Below are 23,914 nucleotides of genomic sequence, written 5' to 3' on the forward strand. Positions count from 1 at the left end.
GCAGTAAATGGTTTAATACTCACCCAGTCTCGTCTGCCCTCTTTGCTCAATGCTTTGCCAAGTACCTCCCCAATTTGGCTTTTTTCCCCCTCCTCCCTTGTATCCAATATGCTCGCTTTTTGTGTGAAACAATGTGTTTGTGTTGTTAGGTCAGTAAAAGGGTTTTGTGTGTGTGTGTGTGTGTGTATGGTGGAGACGCGGTCATAGCCCCAGCCCTGACCTCCCCGTAATCCCTTCTAATCAGTAATCAGCCCAGTTGGATTTGGAAGAGTACCTTCTGCCACCTACACAAATCTCACTGATGGACTGTTGTGTATGTGTGTATGTGAAAGAGGGAGAGTGAGTAAGAGTAGTTTAGTAAGTGGACAGGAAATGCCTGGGTTTCTGAGCTTTCTGTTAGCATCCCCAATACAATATTAGAGCACAGTGTTTGTAACAATTCAGTTATATGATCTGGCTTTTTCAGCTCCACATAGTTTTGAACATTATTTTTCTCAGTGGTTGGCATTTTTGCCACAGACGTTTTTATTAATTCTGCTTTCTGCTGACTGTCTGAAGTTTATCTTAACCTTCTGTTAATGAATTCAGTTAAAAGGTTGAAAACAGCACTAGCTTATGGGAAGCGCTTATTCAGTTTTATTAGAGTCTAGCATGCAGCGCAGTCACATTGTGAGATGCATGAATTGCATTTTTAATTTTTTATTAGTTTTTTCTTTACAGTTGTCTTTAGAAACCAACTATGTTCTAGAAACAATTATAACCATTTCTTGACATTTCGGACAGTGGAGATTGTGATCTGAAAACGTTTCGATATCTTTCTGTAGCCACTCCCTGTTTTGTTGCTTCATTTTTAGATCATTGGCCTGCTGCTTTGAGGAGCCCATGGTTGTTGAGTATTAAAAAGGTTTGAAGAGTCAAAGAATGTATTATTTGTATAAAGTTCTAATTGGTAGCCATTCTGTTAATTAGTTAAGATCAATAGGCATCATTTCAGGAGTAACAGCTGAAATGCTGTTCATTTCTGTTTCAGACACTCAAGCTTGGTATTGTTTTTGTGATGTCTGGATATGAGAGTAAATGTCTTCTTTGTGTTATATGCATATCTAGTACTACATACAGTCCCTCCCTCACTCACTTTTCACACAGCCAATGGGATCTGGAGCAGGTCTAGATTAATGGATTATTCTAGCCTAGAGAGGATTGAGGCAGGGGAAAGCACATGGTACCCAGTCAGCAGATCTGGAGACACTTCTCATCTCTGCCCATGGGACACTGAAAGAAAGCTGCTCTTACGGGTGAGTGCTGAACAACTCTACATCTCTATAATACAGGTGTCACTGTCATAACACTACTGGTAAATCTTTGAGATGAGTTGAGATTAAGCTTAGCTCAGAACTTCTTATTGTATGGAAGGGTAATTTTCCTTTAATTCAGTCTTGTTCTAACAAGTTACCTACAGCAAAGTTATGAATAAATCATACATTTTTACACTTGACATCAAGATGTTAATATTAGCGAACAGAATGCTATAACCCATCCAAATGAGGAAATTAATTTCTCCTTTGCAAATGTTTTGTAATGACTCTCGCACAAGAATCTGATCATGAAGTAGTAGAAGTCTAGCTTTGTGTTCTGGTCTTCAAATTAGTCACAAAGAAAGTAGATGTCCAGATTCGTTCATTTAAATGCCTTTATTTTTCAAGACATCAAGACATATGAGGTGGGACATTCATTGTGTGGCAGTAAGATGTTAAACACAGAGGTTTTGTGGAGCAAAGCTTTAACAGACAACAACGTGAGGGGCATCCTTTGCTGGCTCAGACACCTCGTTACTCAAGGCAAGAGTAGTCTTATCAGAACTCTTATTGCATGTAGCTGCTCAGATCAAGCAGTGTATGGCAGTAACTTTGTGTGGTGTTTGTTTAGATACCATAGGACTGTATTGACTGAGTTCTTTTCGACAGATGAATGCAATGTGGAGAAGAGCCTTGCTAGTTTCAGCTGCTGGCTTCAGCGCTCAGTGGAACTGACCCAGACAGAGTTGCTAACTCTCTGTGAGTTCAAATAATCCACAAAACCATTCATGAATAATGTATTATGTAGGTACAGTAGTATGCAAAAGGTTGAGTAACCTTGGCCAAATTACATATTGTTAAATTTTTGTGAAAAAAGTAAACACAACTTCTGCAGCATCATGTATGAAAAATAGCTTTTTTTTGCAAATGTTAATGTAAGGTAAGTATATATTTGATTAACTTAAATATAAAAAAGTACTTGAGGCATTTGCAAAAGTTTGGAAATCCTTCCTGTTAGCTTAACTCTCAACTCACAATGACTGGGTAGGCAGGTCAAGACAAATAGTCAGCTTTTGACAGTTTCAGAGGGTAATCGATTCTGACTCCTCAAACCTTGTGCTAACACTCAGCAACCATTGGCTCCTCTAAGTAGTTGGCTGAGGATCTGAAGCTAATTTAGCCTACAAAGGGATGATGATTAAAAAATATGAAATCACTTCAAGTTTGCAATTTCTACTTTCTGAAATGTCATAACATTGGAAGTCAAGGAAATATTAGGAAGACCAGGAAAACTGTTGATTAGAATTACTTATTTGCTAACTGAAAAGCTTTGAGTGGTGGTGCCCCATTCTACTGGGCAGCATTGCTTGCACAAATGTGATCTGCATGAAAGAGTCATCAGAAGAAAATCTTACATTTGATCTCACCAAAAAACATTGTCTAGATGGGCAAGAGACATTTTGGAAACAAGTGCAGATGAAATAAAGATGGAACTTCTTGGCCACATATGTGTTAGGTTGAAAAAAGTAGCAGCATTTAATGAAAAGAATACTTTGCCAAGCAAGGAAGGGGTGATTATGCTTTGGGGTTGTGTGGCAGCCAGTGGAGAAAATGTTACACAGGTAGATGGATTCTAATAGATATCTGCAACTGGTGGAGATGTGACACAGTCAAGAAACTGAAGCTGAAAAGAGGCTCACTACTACAACAGGATAATGATGCAAAGCATGCCTCATAAACCACCATGAAGTACTTCAAGAAATGTAAGCTGCAGCTTTTGACTGGCCCTCACAGTTTGCTGGCTTAAGTATAATTGAAAATCTGATGGTAGATCTTAAACATGTATGCATGCATTTCAGTACTAGAAGTGTCCTGCAAGGAAGAGTTGATAAAAATCTTAGCTGGCCTAAAATTTTTTTTTACCAAAATGGGATGTGCTGTTTAGTAGGTTGTCTATATAAAAACTGGGGTGTGTGCAAACATTTTTGTTAATGTTTTATTTTTAAGGGTCACTGTAGAAGTTGTATTTACTATTTACATTTAAAAAAAAAACAACAACAAAATATTTTATTTGTCCATGGGTGCCCAAATTTGCATATAGCTGTATAATTAAGCGATATGAGGGAAGTTTGGAGGTTACCATCATTCTCTGGCTCCAGGTTTTGGCCAATGTGAGAGCCCCTGGATGTTCTTAGACCAGAACTCCTTCACTAAACTCCATCTACTGCTACAAAAACTGAAGAACCTGCTGTCATTGGCATGTTGGGGAAAGACACATGGAATTCCTCTTCATCCTACACACAGTAAGTTTCATTTATCTAACATTCTTTAAAATCAAGTGTTTCTCTCATAGAGCAATTGTTGATGGAGAACACAAAGTGCTCATAATATACAAGACGCAAATGACGTGACTCAAAGTTTTGTGATTGACAACAAAGCATGTCACTATATTCAAGCAACAGTGAATCGCCAATTATAGGTGCCCCACACATATTCAGGTTTCCTTGCATTTTAGTTATGTCTCTTACAAGTTCCAAGAATGCTTCTAAAGCTTTTGTGTATATGATAATGAGCCCTTTTGAATTTTAAAGAACCTCCACGTAGGGGTGGGCAATATGTCAAAAATATATCACGATTCTTAAATACATCATCACAATACATGATTTGCATCACAACATTTTGACCCACAAACACGTAATGTAATGGTTTGAGAAAGAACCTACGAATGCTATAAAGCATGTGCTGCTGCTATAAGGTCCTATAGTATGTGAAGGATTTTTTAACCCTTGAAAGGTTCTTCACATTCAAAAATCTCTTTCAACCATAGGAACATATTTATAAAGCACACATATAGGCAGATTGTGTCTCAAAATTAAGATATATGAAAATGTATGCTTATGTAGTGATTTATAAAATGTGAATTTGATGTGGAAATAGTGTAGATGAATGCAAGTTTCCAACCTGTTTAAGTAATGGCAGTGCTAGTGTGCTACGGGCATTACAACGCTTGACTAGTGAATGTTGTGTTTTTACAAAACAGTCCTACACTGAGACCTTATCTTAAGAATTACTTTTGAATTAAATTCAAGTATCCTTTATAATGGGTAACCAGAAGTGATTTTTCTATAGCATCACTTAAAGAACCCTTTGTGACACTTTTTTGTTTGGTTTTCACAGAATGAACATTTGATCATATTACACTCAACAACTTTTCATTGCTTTTTGTACTGCTTTTTTTACTGCATTAAGGCATAGAATGTGCAATACTGGATTTTCTTCTTTTCACAGTATAATTTTGATTTGTACTTTACATATTGTAAAACAAAATATCAAAACACTTAAATGTGGCTCATACACATGTTTATCTGCACTTGTTGTATCTTTGTTATTTTCTCTGCCTCCACTTTTATCTATCGTAAGCTAATTAGCACGTTGTTCTTGAGCTGAGCTGGGAAAACAGATAAAAATGAGCAGTGCATTGTAAGTGGACTATAACTGGACTTTAGCACCAGAAACACCTGAGATATCCTATAAAAATTCTGACTCCCCCATCTCTGCCTCCACTCTCAGGGCACACATGTAGAAGGAATCATGTTTATGGCAATGCCATGGTCACATGGGGATGCTCAAATCTGGATCAGCACACACTCAGACAACACATCCTGCTGGGCAGGCTGGTACAGTGGTGGGGCTTTACTGGACTTCTGCCACAGTACCCAGGTACTGCAGTACACTTTATTTTGTTAGTGGCCAGTACCAACATTACCATTAATGATCTGTTAATTATTTCTGTGTTAGTAATTGTTCATACATCTTACACAACATGAATCAGTGGCAAAGGTTTGTTGTCATGATGGACACTTTGGACTAATTATAATAAATTAAAAAGACATCTTTTTCATAAATAGGTATTTATCAGACCTTTATAATAAGCAGTTATACAACAGTTGGCTCGGATCTCATAATCTGTTTGAGAGGTCAGAACCAAGTGTTGTATAACTTCTTATTATAAAGATCTAATCTTCTAATCTTTTTTAACCATATCTGTATAATTATGCTGACCAGAGGTTGCTAACTCTTACATTCTCAACAATAGCAAAACCCTTTTGTGGCTGAAGAGAACCATTTAACCATGCAAGAAACCATTTTTGTTCTATATACACATTTGTATGTAAAGGTTTAAATGCTGTTTATAAATGTGTTCTCTGTAGATAATGTTAACTTATTTTCTAAGCAAAAAAACAAGATTCTTTACCTAAATATAGCATTTTAGCCAATTGTAGTGCACAATTTTAACATATTGGAAAAAACTAAACATAAAATTTGCCATAACTTCCACACATTTTATGATTTATTTATTTTTCACTTATGTTACATTCAGCAAATAAACAACAATTGTGCTTTAAAATATGCAGAATCATGTTCTGTGCAGAGGATGTGTACTTACTTTCTTTTAGAAAGTAAACAAAACATGTAATCTTACCACAGGCAAACTTTTGCATACATCTGTAACCACTGCCTTTGTTAAAGAACCCTTGAAGAACCATTTTTCAATCATGTACAACAGTGCTCACTTGAATCTAAAGAGCTGGGTCTACTTTTTGGCAGAATAAATTGACAATATTAAAAGCTCATATTAGAGTGTTATGTCTGGTGTGTTATTCCTTTACTTTGCTATTTACTCTGCAGTACTGTTTTATAAAGCAGTAGAACACTCAGGGTCATGTGATATCGCAAATAACATTAGTATACACTTTAAGTATGTGGGGTTAGGGCTTAGATAAACTGATTTAAACTTGTTGCAGAATATATAATTGGCTTTATTCCTTTTAGATGCCCATGAGCTGAAGCAGATTTCTCAGATGTGGAGTGAGATGGACCGCAACCACAAGAGAGCTTGTCTGGAGCTGCGGTAATAGCCTAGTGCACAGACCATGTTATTCTTTCTCTTTCCCACTTGCACCTTTGTCTGCTGCCTTCTGTTACATAACTTTTTTGTCTTCACAATTGTAACATAAAGGCCTTCAAAGTTTCTGCATCATAAAAACATAAAAAAAAAATCTAATGCTTATGAAAGACTTATGATATAATGATATTTCTCATTAGATGTGATGCTGAAGATAAATATAGGTGGAGCTCCCTTATCCAGGGTATAGTGGCTCATATAGATAAACAGCATGGGCTGCCATGGATTTCTGAAGACTGTGCTTACCAGACTTACCCACCACCTTCTCTACAAGCTCTCCTGAATCTAATGCTGCTCCCTCATGTAGATATCACTTCTGTCCAAGCCATTGTATCCTGATTTGATTCTCTGGTTGGATGATATAACTATGTTCAGTACTATTATGAAATGTGAACCATAAAATATATTCTTCATTTCCAGTTTTCACTTTACAATTTGTGGAAACTTTAAATTTCCTGTCCAGCTAATGTACTTTGTGCTGGATGTGGCTAGCTTTTTACATTGTAAAGATGGCCTTCTGGAGTCTTTCTGCCACACTTTCAGCATCCCACACAGCTTCTCCCAGCAGATCCTTGGATTCTGGCTCCTTGACCATGGCTTTGTTTCGGTATGATGCTCATGATTATATTTCAAATTTTCAAATGATGTTATATTAATTTGTTTTATTCTCTATTGGTAGTCATTGATTAAAACTGAATAACTGAATGCCAATGAGCATAATAATAACCATCCAAAATTCTATATATCAGTTTTTAAATTTTGAATATAACAAGTGTCCAGCATGACTGTGCCCCTGTGCACAAAGCGAGGTCCGTAAACATATGGCTTGACATGTTTTGTGTGGAGGAAAAAGTGGCCTGCGCATAGTCCTACATATTAATGCACATGGTTTTGGGATGGGCTGTCCACCAAGCTCAAATAATTATGATGGTCAGGTGTCCACATATTTTTGGCCATATAGTATTTGGAAAATGTTTTTATTTTTCCAATAAAGGTTGTATTAGTCATAATTAAACACTGATTTTCCCACCCCCAACAATGTACATCATGAAAAAAAAAAAAAAGAAATTATGTTTAGTCTCTTTTACTGTAGGATTCAATGCAAGTGCTTTTGAGCCCGAAGGCTAGTTCACCATGGTTGTCATTCCACCATCATGCTGTGTTGAGGACCTTGCTGAGACAAGGAGAGCGACAGGCAGCACTAAAGTACCTTTACTACACAATGCCAGCCATCGAGAACATGCAGGGTGCCAGCCTATTTGTGGACGTGCTGCTACAGAACAAGTACGAGAAAAGTATCAAGTATCAAGTATCATGTTACTCTCTTTACATCTTCTAATGACTCAATGCTGAGTCAACTCACTGTAATAGACAGAAGTGCTACATCTAGTGCTAAAAGCAGAAAGTTTGACTGAGTTGTGGTTAATGTTTTCTCTCTTTGAGTCTTTCAAAGATTTTTCAAAGAGTTTTCCTTTCAGCCGTGTTTCTGAGGCCTGGATGCTGCTCAGACGGGGCCAACCAGGAAATGAGCAGCTGCTCAAGCACTTTATTCATGGATGTGAGAAACTCAGTGGAGAAGCACTGGCAACTGTATGCAAGGTGGACAGTTATGTGTGTTGTGTAACTTTCTTTAGACATCTTTGTTAAATTACTCAGGACACCATGTTTCATATATTAGAGGAGAATCTATGAAATCATGGCACTTTCCGTACTGTGCAAAAGTCAGAAACTGTCCTTCATTTATTTCATTTCCATTCAAAAAGGCCATTAAGTACATTTTTTTAACAGGTGATGTTTCTGAGATTATATATATGATAATCCATTTGCATAAGGGGAAAGTCAAAGGGCAATTTTTTTTAATTACTAAAAATGATTAAAAGAAACACTGATACTCCTAACAAGCTTGCACGACCTGGTAGACCACCAAAACTGTCACCACCAGATAAACAGCATTTATAGCTTTCATCTTTGACAGATAGGAGAAAATCACGCTCTGAGTATGAAGCTGTTAAGAAGCTGTGAACGAGAAAAGGAAATGGACAAAAAGAGCATCAGTTACAAATCAGTAAATAAAGGTGCTGGTGTTTTCAGTGCACTGGATACTTCAGAGCCCAGAACTCAACATTATTGATTACTTGAATTGTGTGAGAGAGAGAATGCAGCCAACTTCTAAGACTGAATTAAAGACCAAGGCTGGACACTAAATACTGAAATAATACTGTAGTTTTGAGGCTTTTGTTTAATTTCTGTGTATTCTGTTAAATACATGCTTTCTGATTTTTGTCCTTTTTGTATATTCTGTTAAATACATGCTTTCTGACTTGTACTTAATGGGAGTTTTGACTGGAAATTAAAAGTATGAAGGGTGGTCTCTGACTTTTGTGCAGTACTGTATCATTTTCTATTTGTAATATTTCATTTTTTTTCATATTGTAGGATATGCTACATCTCCAGGTAACTGAACAACCAGATGCAAGCAAACATGAGAGTGTGAATCAGGAAAATTATGGTCAGTTTATAGAAGATAAGCCAGATGTAAAAGGTGAGTTGCTTTGATTAATGCCAAAACCATCAGGAATAAGGCAACAATAATAATCAAGACAACATATTTTGTTTAAGTTTGCAAATTCTCAAATTGTGTTTTAAAACTCTTAGGTCAGGCTCCTCATCCACTCTCTGCAGTGCTGTACCAGTGCCTCAAGAAAGACTCTCTCAGTGCTGGAGATGTGATCTCACTTTTTGGAGAAACTGTGACTGCCCTTAAATCTCCACAGAAAGCTAACAGGTCAAAAACATTACATGTATTAGCAAAGGCTAAACAGAGAAACAAGCCTTCTCTCTGAACTGCTTTTTCTTTTTAGAGAGGTAGTAGTGTGGCCAAAGTATCTGGAGGACACAGAGGTGAACAGGAATATTTCTCCACTACATCATGCCTTTTATCATCTATCCCCCTCCTCTACTCCAGTAGAGCTCCATGAAGAATCTCCAATTAAGTCAGAGCAGGAGCTGTTGAAGGATGACTTGTGTGAATTGACACAGGTACACTGTAATGACACTGATCTCCAGGGTACATTTTTGTGGTTCCACAGTCTACATTCACTGGCCATTCCATCAGGTACACCAGGGGTGCCCAGCGTATAATAATGCATAGTGCATTTTCCTTCCATACCATACTAAATATCCAAGTGAAACAGTATTAGGGAAGTAGCTGAGTGTTATTGTTTGATGGTAAGTGGGGTTGTGGGATTTGGGAGGTGGAAATTATGAAAAAATTGGCTGAATTCCTGTTTAATATGACCAAGACAGGAATCACCAAGATGAATAAGGACACTTTTGATGTCAGGTTGACTTTTAACTACCCAGATCACTAGGACCAGGATTGAGCGCCCTGCTGCTACGCAATTTATCAGCCATCTCTTCCTCCTCTATCAATGCAAAGTACTATAGCTGGATCACTGCTGACCAGATATTAATTTGGTGGTTGACCATTCTCCACACAGCAGTGATACCAAACATGAATATCCAGTCAACAGTGGCTCTGTGGTCAGAAACTGACCACTGAACAAGGGTTAGATGATGCAAGTTGTTCATGGAAGCAAACTAACTATAATATCTAACTGTACACAGAGTAGGTTTGTCTAATACAGCGGCCATGTTGAGCACTTGAATCGTACATTTCTAGACCACAGCATCAATCCATCCATCTATCACTGCTTTTTTCAGGAGGTGTGTGCGTTTCCCTCATCGGCCTCTTCTGGCTCTACATCTCCAGACAGCATGACATCTAAATGCTCATTTACTTCTGCCCCCTCTTCACCACCTGCTGTCAGAAGTGAAGCCTCATCTAGATGTGGAAGCATCCTGCCATTGCAAAACCCCTTTGCTATGCCTAGAGATGAGGACTGTGAGGTGCTGGATGATAGTCAGATGCCCCCTGAGGTTCTGACCCCCTGCTGTGCTGACCTCACTCTGACCCCCTGCTGCCCAGACCTCACTCTGACTGTAGATGGGGCCACAGAGGCATTGTCTTTCAAAAGCCTGAGGAGAGGAAGTGCAATAGAACTGGACAGCTATGAGTGTAAGTTCTGTTTTATTGTTTGTGCTGCCTAAGTCATCTCCTTTGGCATTACTTTTGGGTTTATAATAGTACTAGATATTTTTATTACACACAGTTGTCACAAACCTTTCTACACTGTATATTAGCTTTATGTTTGTAATTCAGCAGGTGTGGAGGAAATCTTGACATGTAATGATCCAGCAAACACCTCAGACATCACCGAGAGTCCAGTGGCAGAAATTATGCAGACACAGAAAAGGTGGTATATCATTTGTTTAAATATTGACTTAATATTGGCTTGTTTTGTTGAAATATTGACTTAAACAATAATTATAGCTTTCTTGAAATGACTAAATATTGCAAATTGATGCCTTATTTTTTCAAAAGTTTGACTTAGTACCTCAAAATAATGACTTAGTTTTTAAAATTTTGAGCCTAGATGTCTAAATAATGAGTTAGTAATTAAAGATACTAAGTCATTATTTCAACATGTTCTCAACATACCAATGTGATGTTTTCAGAAAGGTTGATATTTAGAGAAAATAAGTCATTATTCTGATATAGTAATGTAATAATTTGAACGGGAAAGTCATTATTTCAACAGAATATGTTGTACAAGATCTAAGTCATTGTTTTTGCTTAGTAAGTTATTGCGAGATATGCCATAATTTATACACAGCAAATCAATTCATTAAGAAAATAAGTCAATGTTAAGATATACGTAGCCAAAAATTTGACCCAGATTTTTTCTGACGGGTGAAAGTGGGCTAATCAGTCAATCACATGGCTGCAACTAAATGCATTTAGGCATGTAGAGGTGGTCAAGACAACTTGCTGAAGTGCAAACCGAGCATCAGAACGGGGAAGAAAGGTGGTTTAAGTGACTTTGAATGTGACATGGTTGTTGGTGCCAGATGGGCTGGTCTGAGTATTTCAGAAACTGCTGATCTACTGGGATTTTCACGCACAACCATCTCTAGGGTTTACAGAGAATGGTCCGAAAAAAAATATCCAGTGAGCGGCAGGTGTGTGGACGAAAATGCCTTGTTGATGTGAGAGGTCAGAGGAGAATGGGCAGACTGGTTCCAGATGATAGAAAGGCAACAGTAACTCAAATAACCAACCAAAATCTCTGAGGAATGTTTCCAACACCTTGGTGAAAGTATGCCACGAAGAATTAAGGCAGTTCTGAAGGCAAAAGGAGGTCCAACCTTTTACTAGCTACCTAATAATGTGGCCGATGAGTGTATGCTTTTAGCTGGTAAACAGTTTTTAAAATTATTAAACTTTGAACATTATCTCAATAACTGTCAGTATTGTCAGTATCATCCAGCTATTGTATAGGTTGTAGAGTAATAGATAATAATTATCTGTAAATAATAAGGTTACGTACTGATTTGGTTCACTGTTTTAGGTCCAAGAGCAAGTTTAACCTCCCTCCTCAGTGCTACAGCAATGAGGACAACCAAGCAGTGTCTTCCACCGCTGAGGTCCCTGTGGACAGTCACAATTTCTTAACACCTGATTATGGTAAGACAGGGGATGGACCCACTGTCTAACAATATGATAAAAATAAAATGTCTAATGATATTAGTCTGATTTAAGGTATGTAATTTGTTACCTGATGGAACTTGATAGTTTCACTTTGTACCCACAGAGAAACTCGTCTATGATAAAGTGGTCTCAGAGGACATCATTAAGGCAGAAAATTTGATTGAAGAGTTAAGTGTTTTACCTTCTGAGCAGAGTGTTGTTGATTGCCAGGACTCTGTATCCACTGAAACAGCAGAATCCAACAGCTTTTTGGAACTCAAGCCTTTAAGGGTAAGTGACATCTGCCAGTGTGCTTAAGGCCTTAAAGGGGATGTTTGGTAAAAAAAATCAAGTTTGCGTCTTCAGCTCTTTACCTTCATTTTGATAAACTTACATTGCACAGATTGCCATTGTGTACACCTGGTCAAACTTTTAAGTAATCTCAAATAGACTTGCTTATGTGGTTTCTGCCACTGTATTATACAGTATAGTACAAAACTGGACAAAGGGACAGACAACATTCAGGCTTTTTGTTGGCTGTTATTGCTGTTTTTAGCTATGCAATTAAGTCTGTTTGAGATTATTTAACAATTTGAGGCAAATGATTGATTTTTGAGGTATGTAGCTAGCAATATTGGCGTATAAGCTTCCATTATTTGTTAGCTATGTTAGTCTCATTGCTCCAGTACAAAATAAAATAAGCTGACCTGGGACACAAAACACGTTCAGTGTCAGTGGGAAATCATAATGCATTTTTCTTTTGCTATGCAGTGTATTTATGAGTGCAACATGAAAATACACTGCATAGATTTCAGGTTGACTTTAACCCCTTAAGGGGCCCGGCCTCCATGGCGAGTCCAAAGTTTTACTACACGCTTCAATAACCTAAGAATAACTATGTCAGTCATTGTACTCCATGTAGTATCTAAATAATAAGCCTTAGTATGTAATAAGCCTACATATAAGGGACTACATTTGTAACACCTGTATGAGCCTTTATGTTTCACCTTTGTCTTTGTCCTTATTATGGTTAGAGAGCCTTGTCGCTCCACCTAGACGAGGTGCGCTTGGAGGTCTTCCGGTGCGATTCCCAGGATGCAGTGGACCAACCAGAGATCCTGACCTCTTGTGCCCTTTCTGAAACCATGCAGGACCTCGTGGAGCAAATCCACGAGTGGGACATCTCAGTGAAGAAAGGAGAACAAAGTCAACCTACTTCATTAGCTTCTCTCCAAAGCTCCATCCTGGAGATGGACTTTAACCCAAAGAGGCATGTCTCCCGGACCCATCAGCTCCAGATTCCCCTTGGAACATCTCTATCACCTCGCACCAGCCCCACCCTCAGCCCCCAGCTGAGCCTCCCTGATCAGGCCAAAGACAAATCCCCCAGTGAAGGCAAGACTGCAGCTGCCAAGGAGGCGGTGTGTTTCCGGACCACGTCAGACCGAGTGGGCCACTGCAAGCTGGGCAGCTGGTGGAAGCAGGCCCTGGAGACCAGGCGAGCTTCCACAGGACTGCTGCCCGCTATTGAGCAGGTCCCTGCTGTTGCCAAAGGTTTTGCTTTATCCTGCTATTCATTCTATAATTGTTGTCTTCATTTTTAGAGCTATTATTAAATGTGAAAATCCAACCAAAAGGGCTTTGGATTGTCTTAAGTTGCTTTAAAGGTAAACCGGTCCTCATATCACATTTGTGTCTTCAGCGTACTTTTTAAAAATGATTCTAAATCAAACTAATCATAGCAGTTATCAAACAGACTTGAATTGTGGTAAAACTGGACATTTCTTGATGCATTCAGAATCATAATTGCAAACATTTTGTGAGGTTACAGATTTACATCTCTACTGTTAACAACCAGACTGTTGCCATAATTTAGTTTTTCTCCAGCTTCAGTCTGAGCCTTCTTTTTTCCCTTTCCTATGTTCTAGGACGGTCTCAGGGAACAGCCAGCTTTTTGGAACCTTCAACTAAACCCAAAGGATCCAGAAAAGAGGTCAAAGAGGTACGACAGACTAATTTATATTTTTATTCAGGGCTATTGAGAGTAAAGGCTGTCCTTCCCTCAAAGTGTACAGAGGTATGGAGATATAGGGTTGCATGTGTGGAATGCTTTTTAGGCCACACTGTGGCAGTGTTGGGTTAATATTCTAAATATAAGTGGTTTGGCATGACCTCATCCTTGTGGTGGTCCTGCGGTCTTCAGATGCATAGTTAATGATACTGGATCCAGGCAATTGCTTAATTGTTTCATCTCACTTGATTGTTTAATGTAGGCAGTTAATTTACTGTTATCTTCAGGGTAATAAAGAGTGATAAATATATTTTAATGAAGGGTGATAGTGTTGCACTAGGCCAGTACAACCTCATTAAATCTCGTTATCTTCTGTGCTGAAACATGGAAGAAAAAGGGAAAGAAATACAACGGACAATCTTAGGCATTCTTTGCTACTTAGCGTTTGAATTGTGGTATTGGTTTCATATTCTGATAATTAATTTTGGACATGCTATTCAGACCTAGTGATTTGCTGATAGCATTTGTATTGATAGAATTAGTCATATTCAACATTTAATATATAACAGGCTTGGATGTACAGCATTGTGCAGAAGTGACCACCACTCATTAATTTGTGGTGAACATAGTCTTGTACATGTTGAAGCAGCACCAAAAATGAAAACATATATTTAACAGAAAATTACACAGAAGCTTCAACAACTAAATATATATTTTTTTCAGTATTTAAAGTGTCCGCTCTTTGCCTTTATTGCAGCTTCCATTCTTTTTAGGGGACTTGCTTTCAGCTTTTTCAAAGAAATCTGCAAGCATATTTTTCCACAACCCCAATGTTGTGGCTCAGAAGTTGGTTGCATTTTCTGCTTTGCATTATCCAAGCAATCCCAAACACAGCTCTGGGGTGGTCAGTCCATTGTTCTGAGAACAACAGCAGCTACTTTTGTTTGACTTGCAAATAAACTTTGTCTGTTTTCTCAGTAAGGGCTTCTTAACAGCTACGCATCCTTTCAGAACCATATAATTGAGTTGTCTTCTCACAGTGGAAGGATGGACAGTAACACCTGTGGATTTCTTTTTTAGATTTTAAGAAAGAGTGGAGCTTGATTTTTCTTCACTCCCTCTCCAAGATGTAAGCTTTAACTTCTTATGGTGACAGGTTAGGTCATCTGTCAGGTCTTGCTTGTTTGTAAGGAGTCCTATTGTCTTTATGTCTCAAAAAATTAGGTCCAGTTTTTTTTTTTTTATATTATAAGTTATATAATTTAGTTATATTCATTAGGTGTTCCCCTTCCTTTTCCATGTGGATTATCTGATATTTAAACTCCTCAGAAATATCTGAAGAATGAGAAAAATGTACATAATGGCCACTTTAACTACAAATTAAATAAATGAAGGGTCACTTTGTGTTAAACCTATTTTGTTTGTTTAATTAGTGGACTTTGATTAATTTTAGGTTCAGATATATGAAGTATGACTCTGTAATGACGCATGATTCTAGCTCACATCATATTGATATGATTTGGCAAAACAACAGGTCATCTATCAATGCCTTTACTTTATTGTACCTTCTCACTTTGTAATGTATTGCTTATTCTGTGAGAATGCTTTTGAAAGAAATAGCCTCTATTAGAGCCTTTTCATCACAGGCTCTATTTGCAGTTTGATTGTACCATAACCAAAGGCATAGATTAATGGAATCAGGATATTTCTGCTCTCACCCTCCCCACCACACACCCTCACACACACACATGCGCGCACACACACACACACACACACACACACACACACACACACACAGGAAATGAAATAAAGCTCAACATTAGCTTCATAAATGACATGAGCAGGCTTTTACATGAGGAGTGACTTAGTCTTAGAGCAGCATAATGAAACCTCCACAAGCGTAACTATCCAATTTAGAGAATGAAGAATTGTATCAAATGTGACACAGGCATTTAAACATTGTCCACAGTATTCAGTGAAACTGTCAAATGACATACAGTATCTCTGCATATCTACAGAGATCGCACATGAAATACGGTTTTGACCCCACCGTGTACACCATACTTATCTGCAAGTTACAAGTTCAAATTTAAAGTATGTTTGTCATGTCAGGACATTCATGCATTGAAATGTTTGTGGTCAGGCACAAGTAATCACTCTACAGCAGGGCATCATTATATACATACTAAAATAGTGCAGACAAAGTAAAAAATACAACACAATTATATCCACAAAATATAGAGACAGAAGGGACCTATGTAAGAAAAACTCTGCTATGCACAAATATATTAAACAGGTGGTATTCTAAGAAAAATATCTATACATTTTAAAGTGACTTATTGTTACTGTCTGTAGCAGTGATACAATAAATAATACTAACATAGTGACTGAGTGAAATGGTAATGGGGGAAGGACCCACAGCATCACAGCTTGTTCAGAAGCCTGTCAGCCTGTGGGTGAAACTGTTCATTAGCCAGGATGTTCTAGCCTGGGTGCTAGGGCATCTCCTGCCTGATGGCAGTATGGTGAACAGGCTGTGTACTGGATGACCGCTGTCTAACCGGATCTTTTGAATTTTCCTCAGGCAACGGGAATGATAGATGTAAGGCTGGTAGTTTCAGATGATACATAAGTTGAAGTAGTATTTTCAGTCACTGGGCACTGGAATGTTGTAGGTGGAGAGCTTTTTGATTAAGAGACCAAGACATATTTCTGAATCTACTGCAACATCACTGGAAAACAGGCCTATCAAATAACACATAAGATAAAAATACCCTCATGAAGTTTAAAAGTGCCAGAAGGCATTGACTGCATAGTTTGACATTTTCTGTTATTTTCTATTTGTGGTAAAACTGTTTATAGGTAGTACAAGAGGAGACCTGCAGAAGAGAATCAGGTAAAATGGCATCTCATCCAGCAGAGCAGGGATCAACTTCTCACAGAGGACAAAGAGGCAAGAGGGGAAAACGCTTTAAACAGGCATGAGAGAAAGCAGGAGCGAGGGAGGCATCCCAGATGAGTGTCAGCATTAATTGCATTAATGACAATTCGGTTGCCTGAATCGTGACTTTCGGGTTGAATCATAACATTTACGTCTTGAATGCCTTTACATATAATTATAACAGTACCAATACAATCAAAATACAATCATCTGTGTATAGTAAATAAATATATATAAAGATAGTGGAGGACAGCACATTTAGCTTTGTCATTTTTAAGAGAAGTGGTCCTTTAAGTGGTGCCTGGGCCTGATAAATTTGATCCAACTTGCAGCAGATTTTATTTATTTATTTATTTCTTTTGGGAAATCTGTCACTGATGAATAAGGGAGACTCCACTTAATTAGGCAGTTATCACCCAATATCAGCTTTGTCTATATGTGCTTCTTGAGTCTTTTGTCAGAGATGAATTAAAACATTTTTTAACCATCAACAATATTCTGAAAACCTTTGTCTGGTTTTTGGAAAAAACACAGCACTAATACTGCATCCTACAAATACTAACATATTAAATGAGACAATCAGTGCTCTTGGCTGTAGGAAGTTCTGTACAGCTCAATTTATAGATTTGTCCAAAGCTTTTCATACTGTTGATCACATTTTATTGCATTGTTTGGAGGAGTACTGGGTTGTCTGACCAGGCTTTGGTTTTGTTTAGGAATTACGTAAATAGCCACTCCCACTGTGTATTCTCTGATAAAGGTTGTTGTTTCGTTGTTGATAAAACCTTTGGCTGGACTAAAGAGAGACACGTTTTCAATACACAATCCACCCTCACTTGTTATTTATATTATGAGCAAAATCATCAGACGGGTCTGAGAACTGCTTAAATTAAGATTATAGTTATTTTCTTCTGAAGAACAGAGTGTCTCTTCACTGAGGCCTTATAGACCTAATGGGTACCCAGTGGGTATGACCCACATTCCCAGATGTGCCTTTTTAGCCTGGTGTTATAAAAGGCTCTGTGTGTTTAGTTGAGATGGCGCTAATCTATCCCATTAAAAATTGATGAGCTCCCTGATGCTTCAACAGCAGCTATGCAGTTCCTAGTTGCTGTAGCCTCCACACATCTCTGCAGAGACAGTATACTGTTTTTTCAGGCATGGCAGTGTGCACATCAATCCGGAATGTTTCTGAGCTTGGGCTTTCCTGAATTCACTGTGCGTAGTTGTTAGATCTCTTGAAACCAACATGTACACTGGCAGTGAGATCAATAAATAGAAATATGAACAAATTTCTCTGTACTGCTTTTCTTGTCTGTACCTAAAAAATTGTTTTAAAAATGAATCACAATAATGAACAATCTAATAGTGTATGCACACACAAACACAGATTGGTCCATCACACTAACAGAAGGACTTACAAACAGTAATGACTCACAGTAATCTATATACAGACTGGAATGACATGTTCTGTAAATAACTTGTGCATCCAACCAAACACAATCCTCACTCAACCATATGCTATAGATAGTCTATATATAATAGCCTGATGAGAAAACCACAGGAATGCTTTGAATATGGTGCTAAAGAAGACTCTTAATATAAAGTCCTTCAACCCCATTATCAGCTTAAAACAGCTGTTTGCTGCTACATCCTTACAACTAATTAAATTCAAAATGTCTGGGGATGCAATGAAAAATGCATCTGATTGTTTTAACCAGACACCAGACAACCAGAAAAAAGCTGTGACACATGGTTCTACAGGCAAGCAAGTGTCTTATCTATGGTGTAACCTGTAGGAGTTGTTTAGCATGTCCACTAAACTAGAGATGTCTGTTTTGGTACTATCAGTCCAATATGAACAGAAAGTACTGACTAAGATATCAGAGAAAAAAGAAATTCAGTTCTGTAAAGCTAGCTTGTAATAGCACACACTCATACTGAGTGATGTGATGTTGTTAGCTGTGTTTTTTGCTCTGTGGGGTAGTTGTCGCTGGGCTGCATGTCTCATAACAAAAACAAAAGCAGACAACCAAATTTGGGCTACATGTGGGTGGGAAAGTAGCCTTATTAGGATGGGAACAAATGAAGCGTGAATTTTTTTTTAACAAATCCAGTTCCTAGTGAAGGGGGAGCTTGCAGTAACCAAAGGGGGGCTCATCAACATTGTCAGATGGACAACAAGCCCCATAGCCCATGGATATCATATATGTCAGCATGGCTTAAAAGTACCCCCTGAAAAATCCAATTCACCATGTAGATGTGTCGCGTGCATGGAAAACACTTTACATGAATAAATAAATACATAAATATTCCTCTTACAAGGGAAAACAGTTATGGCAACCAATTATAGGACTTTGCTATCTAGCATTTTTGCTTGTGTGATTGTATTTTGAACACTGAAACAGCACTACGGGAATTTGGGTTTATTGGGTTTATTATATGGGGTGTGTTTGGACAGCAGATTTTTCTGCAATCCAGCACCAAAAGTCTAGCAAGTTGTATTCTCATTATGAGGAAAAAAAAGCCAATATCCTACATTTTTCTTGTATTTTGATTATTTATTGATGTCCACTCGTGACATTTATATGGTTTATAATAACAATAATAATAGCCTTTGCTCAAACCCAGACACATAATAAACAGTAAAAAATCAACACACACACACTTTCCACAGCTGAAGGGATGGAGTGGTAGCGTTGCTCAAGCATCACCCAAAGGTCTAGCCCAACTAGCTGTCCCTCAGGCAGACAGCTCAAGTAACCTTGTAGCCAGTGTTCATGTTTAGGTCTCAAAAGTCAAAATCAACAGTATACTGATGAAGGTATGATGGCAATAGATAATTTACTCCCATCCTCAAAAGAACTGAAATGTCCAGAACCAGGTTTTGACTAAGTTTTCTTTGAATGCTGTTTCAGTTCTCACAGTCGTTAGATTCCTGTGCTCGTGGGGGACGGAGCGCTACTGGGCATACAAAATGTCTATCCACACGTTGCGTGCAATTGCGCATTTCCACCAGAGAGGTCTCCAAATCCCCAATCTTACATAGTTCTACTTTAAGTAAACGGGCTGTTTTTGTTACTGTGTCTTTAATCACAGATATGTGTAAAAATTATGTTCTAAAAAAGCAGTCTACTTTGAAACTTAAGCTAATACGGTATTATACGAAGCCCTTAAATGAAATGTGTGAGGGGTTTGAATGATGTAAATTCATGGAATGTCTAAAGAAAACTGAGTTTGCACCATTTCTTCCGTATTGCACTTTTAAATACAAAGAATATACGCTCTCTTAAACCTGCAACGACAGGCTTCAACACCCTTCTGTACAGAACCTACAGTACTTTATGTGCTGATTCTCCTCCTCATCTCTCACCCCCCCCCCACCCCCCCCCCCCCCCCCTCTCTCTCTCTCTCTCACTTATCTCTTCAAAGTATAATGAATCCTCGTGGCACACCAGACCTGGGTTAAAAGACCGTCCAGAAAAAAAAAAAAAAACATTTAGCAGACAGTCGTGCTCAGATAAAGGGTTAGATGCTTTTGTAGGCTGTGTGTTTGTACCTGGCCTCTCCATCATCTCCCCCATCTGTACTGTAGTTCCGCCTGCAGAGCGCCTCTGCGCAGGCGCACTGCCGGAGCTCCAGGGCTGATTAGCGGCAGCCGTGCGAAAATGGCTAAAGACAATTTCATCTTCGCGCAGTGCATCTTATATTTTTTGGCGTTTGTCTTTGGCTTTATCGCGGTCGTGCCTCTCTCGGAGAATACGGAGGATTTCCGAGGAAAATGTCTCCTTTTCACGCGAGGTATGTGGCAGAACGAGAACATCACGGTGTCCAAGCAGCGGTTTATAATAGAGGAGTGGGGACCTCAGTCTTCGTGCAGCTTCATCACTTTTGTGGGCATCGCCTCTCTCGTCTTGTCCGCGGTGCAAGCCTGGAGGCTCCTCTTCTTCATTTGCAAAGGCCACGACGAGTAAGTGCACGTTTTCTGCCTTTCTGCCCTTCACATGCACCATGCCCGTGCCAGGGATGCTGGAATCAGCTTATGAATGGGATGCACTCAGGCTTATGTCACTTCTGTATGACTTGCATTAAAACCATAACAAGGTTAATATACTTTTTAGCGTTGTTTGGCTGTGTAGCACTTCAAAAATTGGAACATGATTATTCTTTAGCTCATCCAGCTTCCAAATCAGCAGCCATGACCCGATCAATATGCAGCTCTTCATCACTGTTAATGGCAAACGTGATAGCAACACTGTGGAAATAAAGACAGCAGAATCAGACTTCCACACTGATGTCAGGCTATTGGCTATATTATGTAAAATGCTTGAGGAGACAGTGGTGTTTTGTAATAACAGTGGTTGCATAGGCCTTTTCAAAAGCACCCTGTCTGTTACTCAGCTCTTACCAGATTAGGATATAACCTAAACTGCCCTTACTATGTAGCAGAAGGCTATTTTGTAACTTTTACATGTTCATTTTTTCTTTTTATTTCACAAAAACAGCAGTGTTGAGTTTCTGAAGAATTAATCCTGTCTGTCCATTATTACCCTCTTCCTAAACATATTCTCTTCTGTATTTGTGCACAGCTCCATCTTTAATGCCTTCCTGAACCTGCTGATCAGCTCGTTCGTGGTGTTTGCTGTGTTCCTGTCCAGCACCATAGTGAGTGTGGGCTTCAACCTGTGGTGTGATGCCATTACTGAGGGGGGAAGCATGCCCAGCAGGTGAGCACACCATTCAGATGGTCTTACTTTACTTTTTTTTATTGTTCACAGGTACAACAGACAAGGATGGACTCATTAAAACCCATAAGGAGCAGCATATTACGTTCAACCAATATCCTCCACTGATTTGCCTGCTTGTTTTCGCAGTTGAGCAATTTGCAGGAATGAAATCAGGCCTAAGGCTTACTAATCGTCTTCAGTCCAATGACCTTACAGCTCCATCATGTCTCACTAAACATCACATGAATGCAGATTCGTTCACTGTCAGAATTGGTGCTTTGATGAAAATTTAAAGACCTTTTCGATGAGGCCTCCTTTGAAAATATAATGAGATCACCGCCATGGCTGGAGCTAGAGCTAGGCTTTATGTATGCATGCTTTCAAGTGCACAAAATCTTACTTGGAGCACATTTTTTGGAATATTCTGCCTGCATCTGCCAATATCGATTTGTAAAGAATGTTCACTTCTTTTCACTTCCAGCTGTGAGGACCTACAGGACACTGATCTGGAGCTAGGGTTGGACAACTCTGCATTCTATGACCAGTTTGCAATTGCACAAGTAGGTCCTACTTCCTGCAGTTACCATTCCTTCCTATAGTTACCATTCCTTTACACGGAAGGCTTTCTTGCCATAGTGGCCATATGTAATCTGTAGTGCTGATCCGTTTAAGTGCATATTAACTAAATTTAATGAGCAAATAACAGCATGCCACTGTTCCCCCCTCTAGTTTGGGCTGTGGGCTGCTTGGTTGACCTGGTTGGGCATCACAGTCATGGCCTTCTTGAAGGTCTACCATAACTACAGGCAAGAGGACATGCTGGACAGCCTGATCCATGAGAAAGAGTTCCTGTTGGGCCGCTCCTCACGCCGCTCCTCCGATGTGGTTGATAAGAAAAGTGGCATGATCTGATCTTCTCTGGAACATCTCTTAATTCTCCATTGCTGTGAAGCACATGGTTCATGGCTGAATATATGATGATTGAGATGAGGCACGAGATACATGCACTGAATAAAGTAGTAGTAAGATTACCATAGAATAGAGATTACCACAGCTTTTTCTGTCATAGTATACAAGCTAAAGGACTAAAAACTGCAATCTATGGTAAAGCTGTAGTAACTCTATAATAATATTCAATTATTGTGAAACCTGTTTAAAATACATTCGATATATTTCCAACATTCAAATAGTATTATATCTCGTACTTTTACTCTAGCTTGTATAAACAACTATGAAAATGTGCGCTCCAAGGCAGTATTGTCTGTTAAAAGGCTTGAATTCTGCAACACAATAAATCTCCCTTCTAGAGTTACGGTGAATAATTCTGAGCTAATAATTAGAAACAGTATTTCAATTAGTGTGTTCAGTATACAGTATTTAATCTGATTTACAGTACTGTACTCTTCTCTTTCCTTGGTTTTTGTTCTTACCTCTGATATAGTCTGTGTGTATGCATATATATGATGTGTAGTCATTCATTTACAGTTGTATAAGTGAAGGCAATATGCGATCCATTATGCTCTGTTCAACTGTATAAGTAGCTTAGCATAAATAAGTCAGAAAGAATGCACTAGCGTCCTGCACTTTCCAAGTAAATGGCCATGAGTGAGATTTATAAGGATGATGCGTTAGTCTAGGTTCTCCAAAACATGATGTTTACCAGGTTTTTCTGATGAAACATGGTTTAAAGGTGTACAGTTGCACACTGCATAGTGTCTCTCAGTGTCACAGTTTTTATTTATTTTATTCATGTGGTATGACAGACAGTATTTGCAACTTGAGTATTTGCTGCATGCTGCAATAAAATGTGGTGTGTGCAATTTCTGTATGAACTATTTCAAATAGCCAAATACCTATTTTGTAACCCTAATGGAATATTTTAATTCCGTATGTTTATTAATTTAGTAAATGCATGTTTATTCATTTGAGTGTGTGTTTGCAACACAATCATAAACACTTGTCATCTCTGTCCTGTATAAAATACAGTTCATAAATTATACTGTATCTCATTTTCTCTCTGCATGTATGTAGTTGGTGGTGAATTAATCTTAGCACTTGAAACAATCTTTATATGCCTTGCCTTCCAGTTTGTGCCTAATTAAATGCCTCATTGCTTAAAATATCAGGAAGCTACTCAAGGCTGAATGTTGATAGTAAAGCATTCATCGTTGCCAAACTAAGTTAAAAAAATTATGTCCAGCCTTCACAGTTATTGTTTTAGGATTGAGGTAGAGGAAGGTAAGAGTGCATCACCCACCCATTTCCTTACTCTTTTCAGTATGCACATATCGACCTGGCCTTGTTATAGCCCTTCAATGGGATCCCTGATGCTATCCTAAGGACTGTTACATTCTTTTACTAGCTAAAGCTAAATTGTTTGGATT

General features: G+C 38.5%; 2 protein-coding genes across 5 annotated transcripts; both read left to right on the top strand.

Moving 5' to 3' along the window:
- Positions 1–1,185: 1,185 nt before the first annotated feature.
- On the top strand, positions 1,186–18,095 carry LOC108428637. Of its 4 annotated transcripts, XM_017699761.2 has the most exons (18): positions 1,186–1,295; positions 1,965–2,054; positions 3,455–3,598; positions 4,866–5,015; positions 6,129–6,207; positions 6,402–6,868; positions 7,355–7,545; positions 7,740–7,872; positions 8,698–8,803; positions 8,917–9,046; positions 9,123–9,300; positions 9,985–10,339; positions 10,484–10,577; positions 11,733–11,848; positions 11,976–12,142; positions 12,886–13,405; positions 13,780–13,853; positions 16,725–18,095. In XM_017699761.2, the coding sequence occupies exons 6-18, from the start codon at positions 6,728–6,730 to the stop codon at positions 16,845–16,847; spliced, it is 2,328 nt and encodes a 775-aa protein (XP_017555250.1). In that variant the 5' UTR covers positions 1,186–1,295; positions 1,965–2,054; positions 3,455–3,598; positions 4,866–5,015; positions 6,129–6,207; positions 6,402–6,727; the 3' UTR covers positions 16,848–18,095. The 4 variants fall into 4 exon arrangements, with proteins under 4 accessions (XP_017555250.1, XP_017555251.1, XP_017555252.1 ...); XM_017699762.2 differs by having other exon boundaries at positions 1,188–1,295; positions 6,129–6,868; positions 10,487–10,577; XM_017699763.2 differs by having other exon boundaries at positions 1,189–1,295; positions 6,129–6,868; positions 7,740–7,860.
- Positions 18,096–20,396: 2,301 nt separating this feature from the next.
- LOC108428607 (transmembrane protein 179) lies at positions 20,397–23,655 on the top strand. Its single transcript, XM_017699710.2, has 4 exons — positions 20,397–20,773; positions 21,393–21,530; positions 22,012–22,090; positions 22,260–23,655. Exons 1-4 carry the CDS (start codon positions 20,472–20,474, stop codon positions 22,440–22,442), a joined length of 702 nt encoding a protein of 233 aa, XP_017555199.1. The 5' UTR covers positions 20,397–20,471; the 3' UTR covers positions 22,443–23,655.
- Positions 23,656–23,914: the final 259 nt, after the last annotated feature.

Source organism: Pygocentrus nattereri, chromosome 10 (assembly GCF_015220715.1).
Source record: "Pygocentrus nattereri isolate fPygNat1 chromosome 10, fPygNat1.pri, whole genome shotgun sequence".
Lineage (NCBI taxonomy): Eukaryota > Metazoa > Chordata > Actinopteri > Characiformes > Serrasalmidae > Pygocentrus > Pygocentrus nattereri.

Coding starts and splice junctions, on each gene's coding strand:
- LOC108428637 (XM_017699761.2), top strand. CDS start 6,728: ATGTACTTTGTGCTGGATGTGGCTAGCTTTTTACATTGTAAAGATGGC. Junction 7,546..7,739: donor GACGTGCTGCTACAGAACAA/GTACGAGAAAAG, acceptor TTTTCCTTTCAG/CCGTGTTTCTGAGGCCTGGA. Junction 9,301..9,984: donor ACTTGTGTGAATTGACACAG/GTACACTGTAAT, acceptor TGCTTTTTTCAG/GAGGTGTGTGCGTTTCCCTC.
- LOC108428607 (XM_017699710.2), top strand. CDS start 20,472: ATGGCTAAAGACAATTTCATCTTCGCGCAGTGCATCTTATATTTTTTG. Junction 20,774..21,392: donor ATTTGCAAAGGCCACGACGA/GTAAGTGCACGT, acceptor ATTTGTGCACAG/CTCCATCTTTAATGCCTTCC. Junction 21,531..22,011: donor GGGGGAAGCATGCCCAGCAG/GTGAGCACACCA, acceptor TTTCACTTCCAG/CTGTGAGGACCTACAGGACA.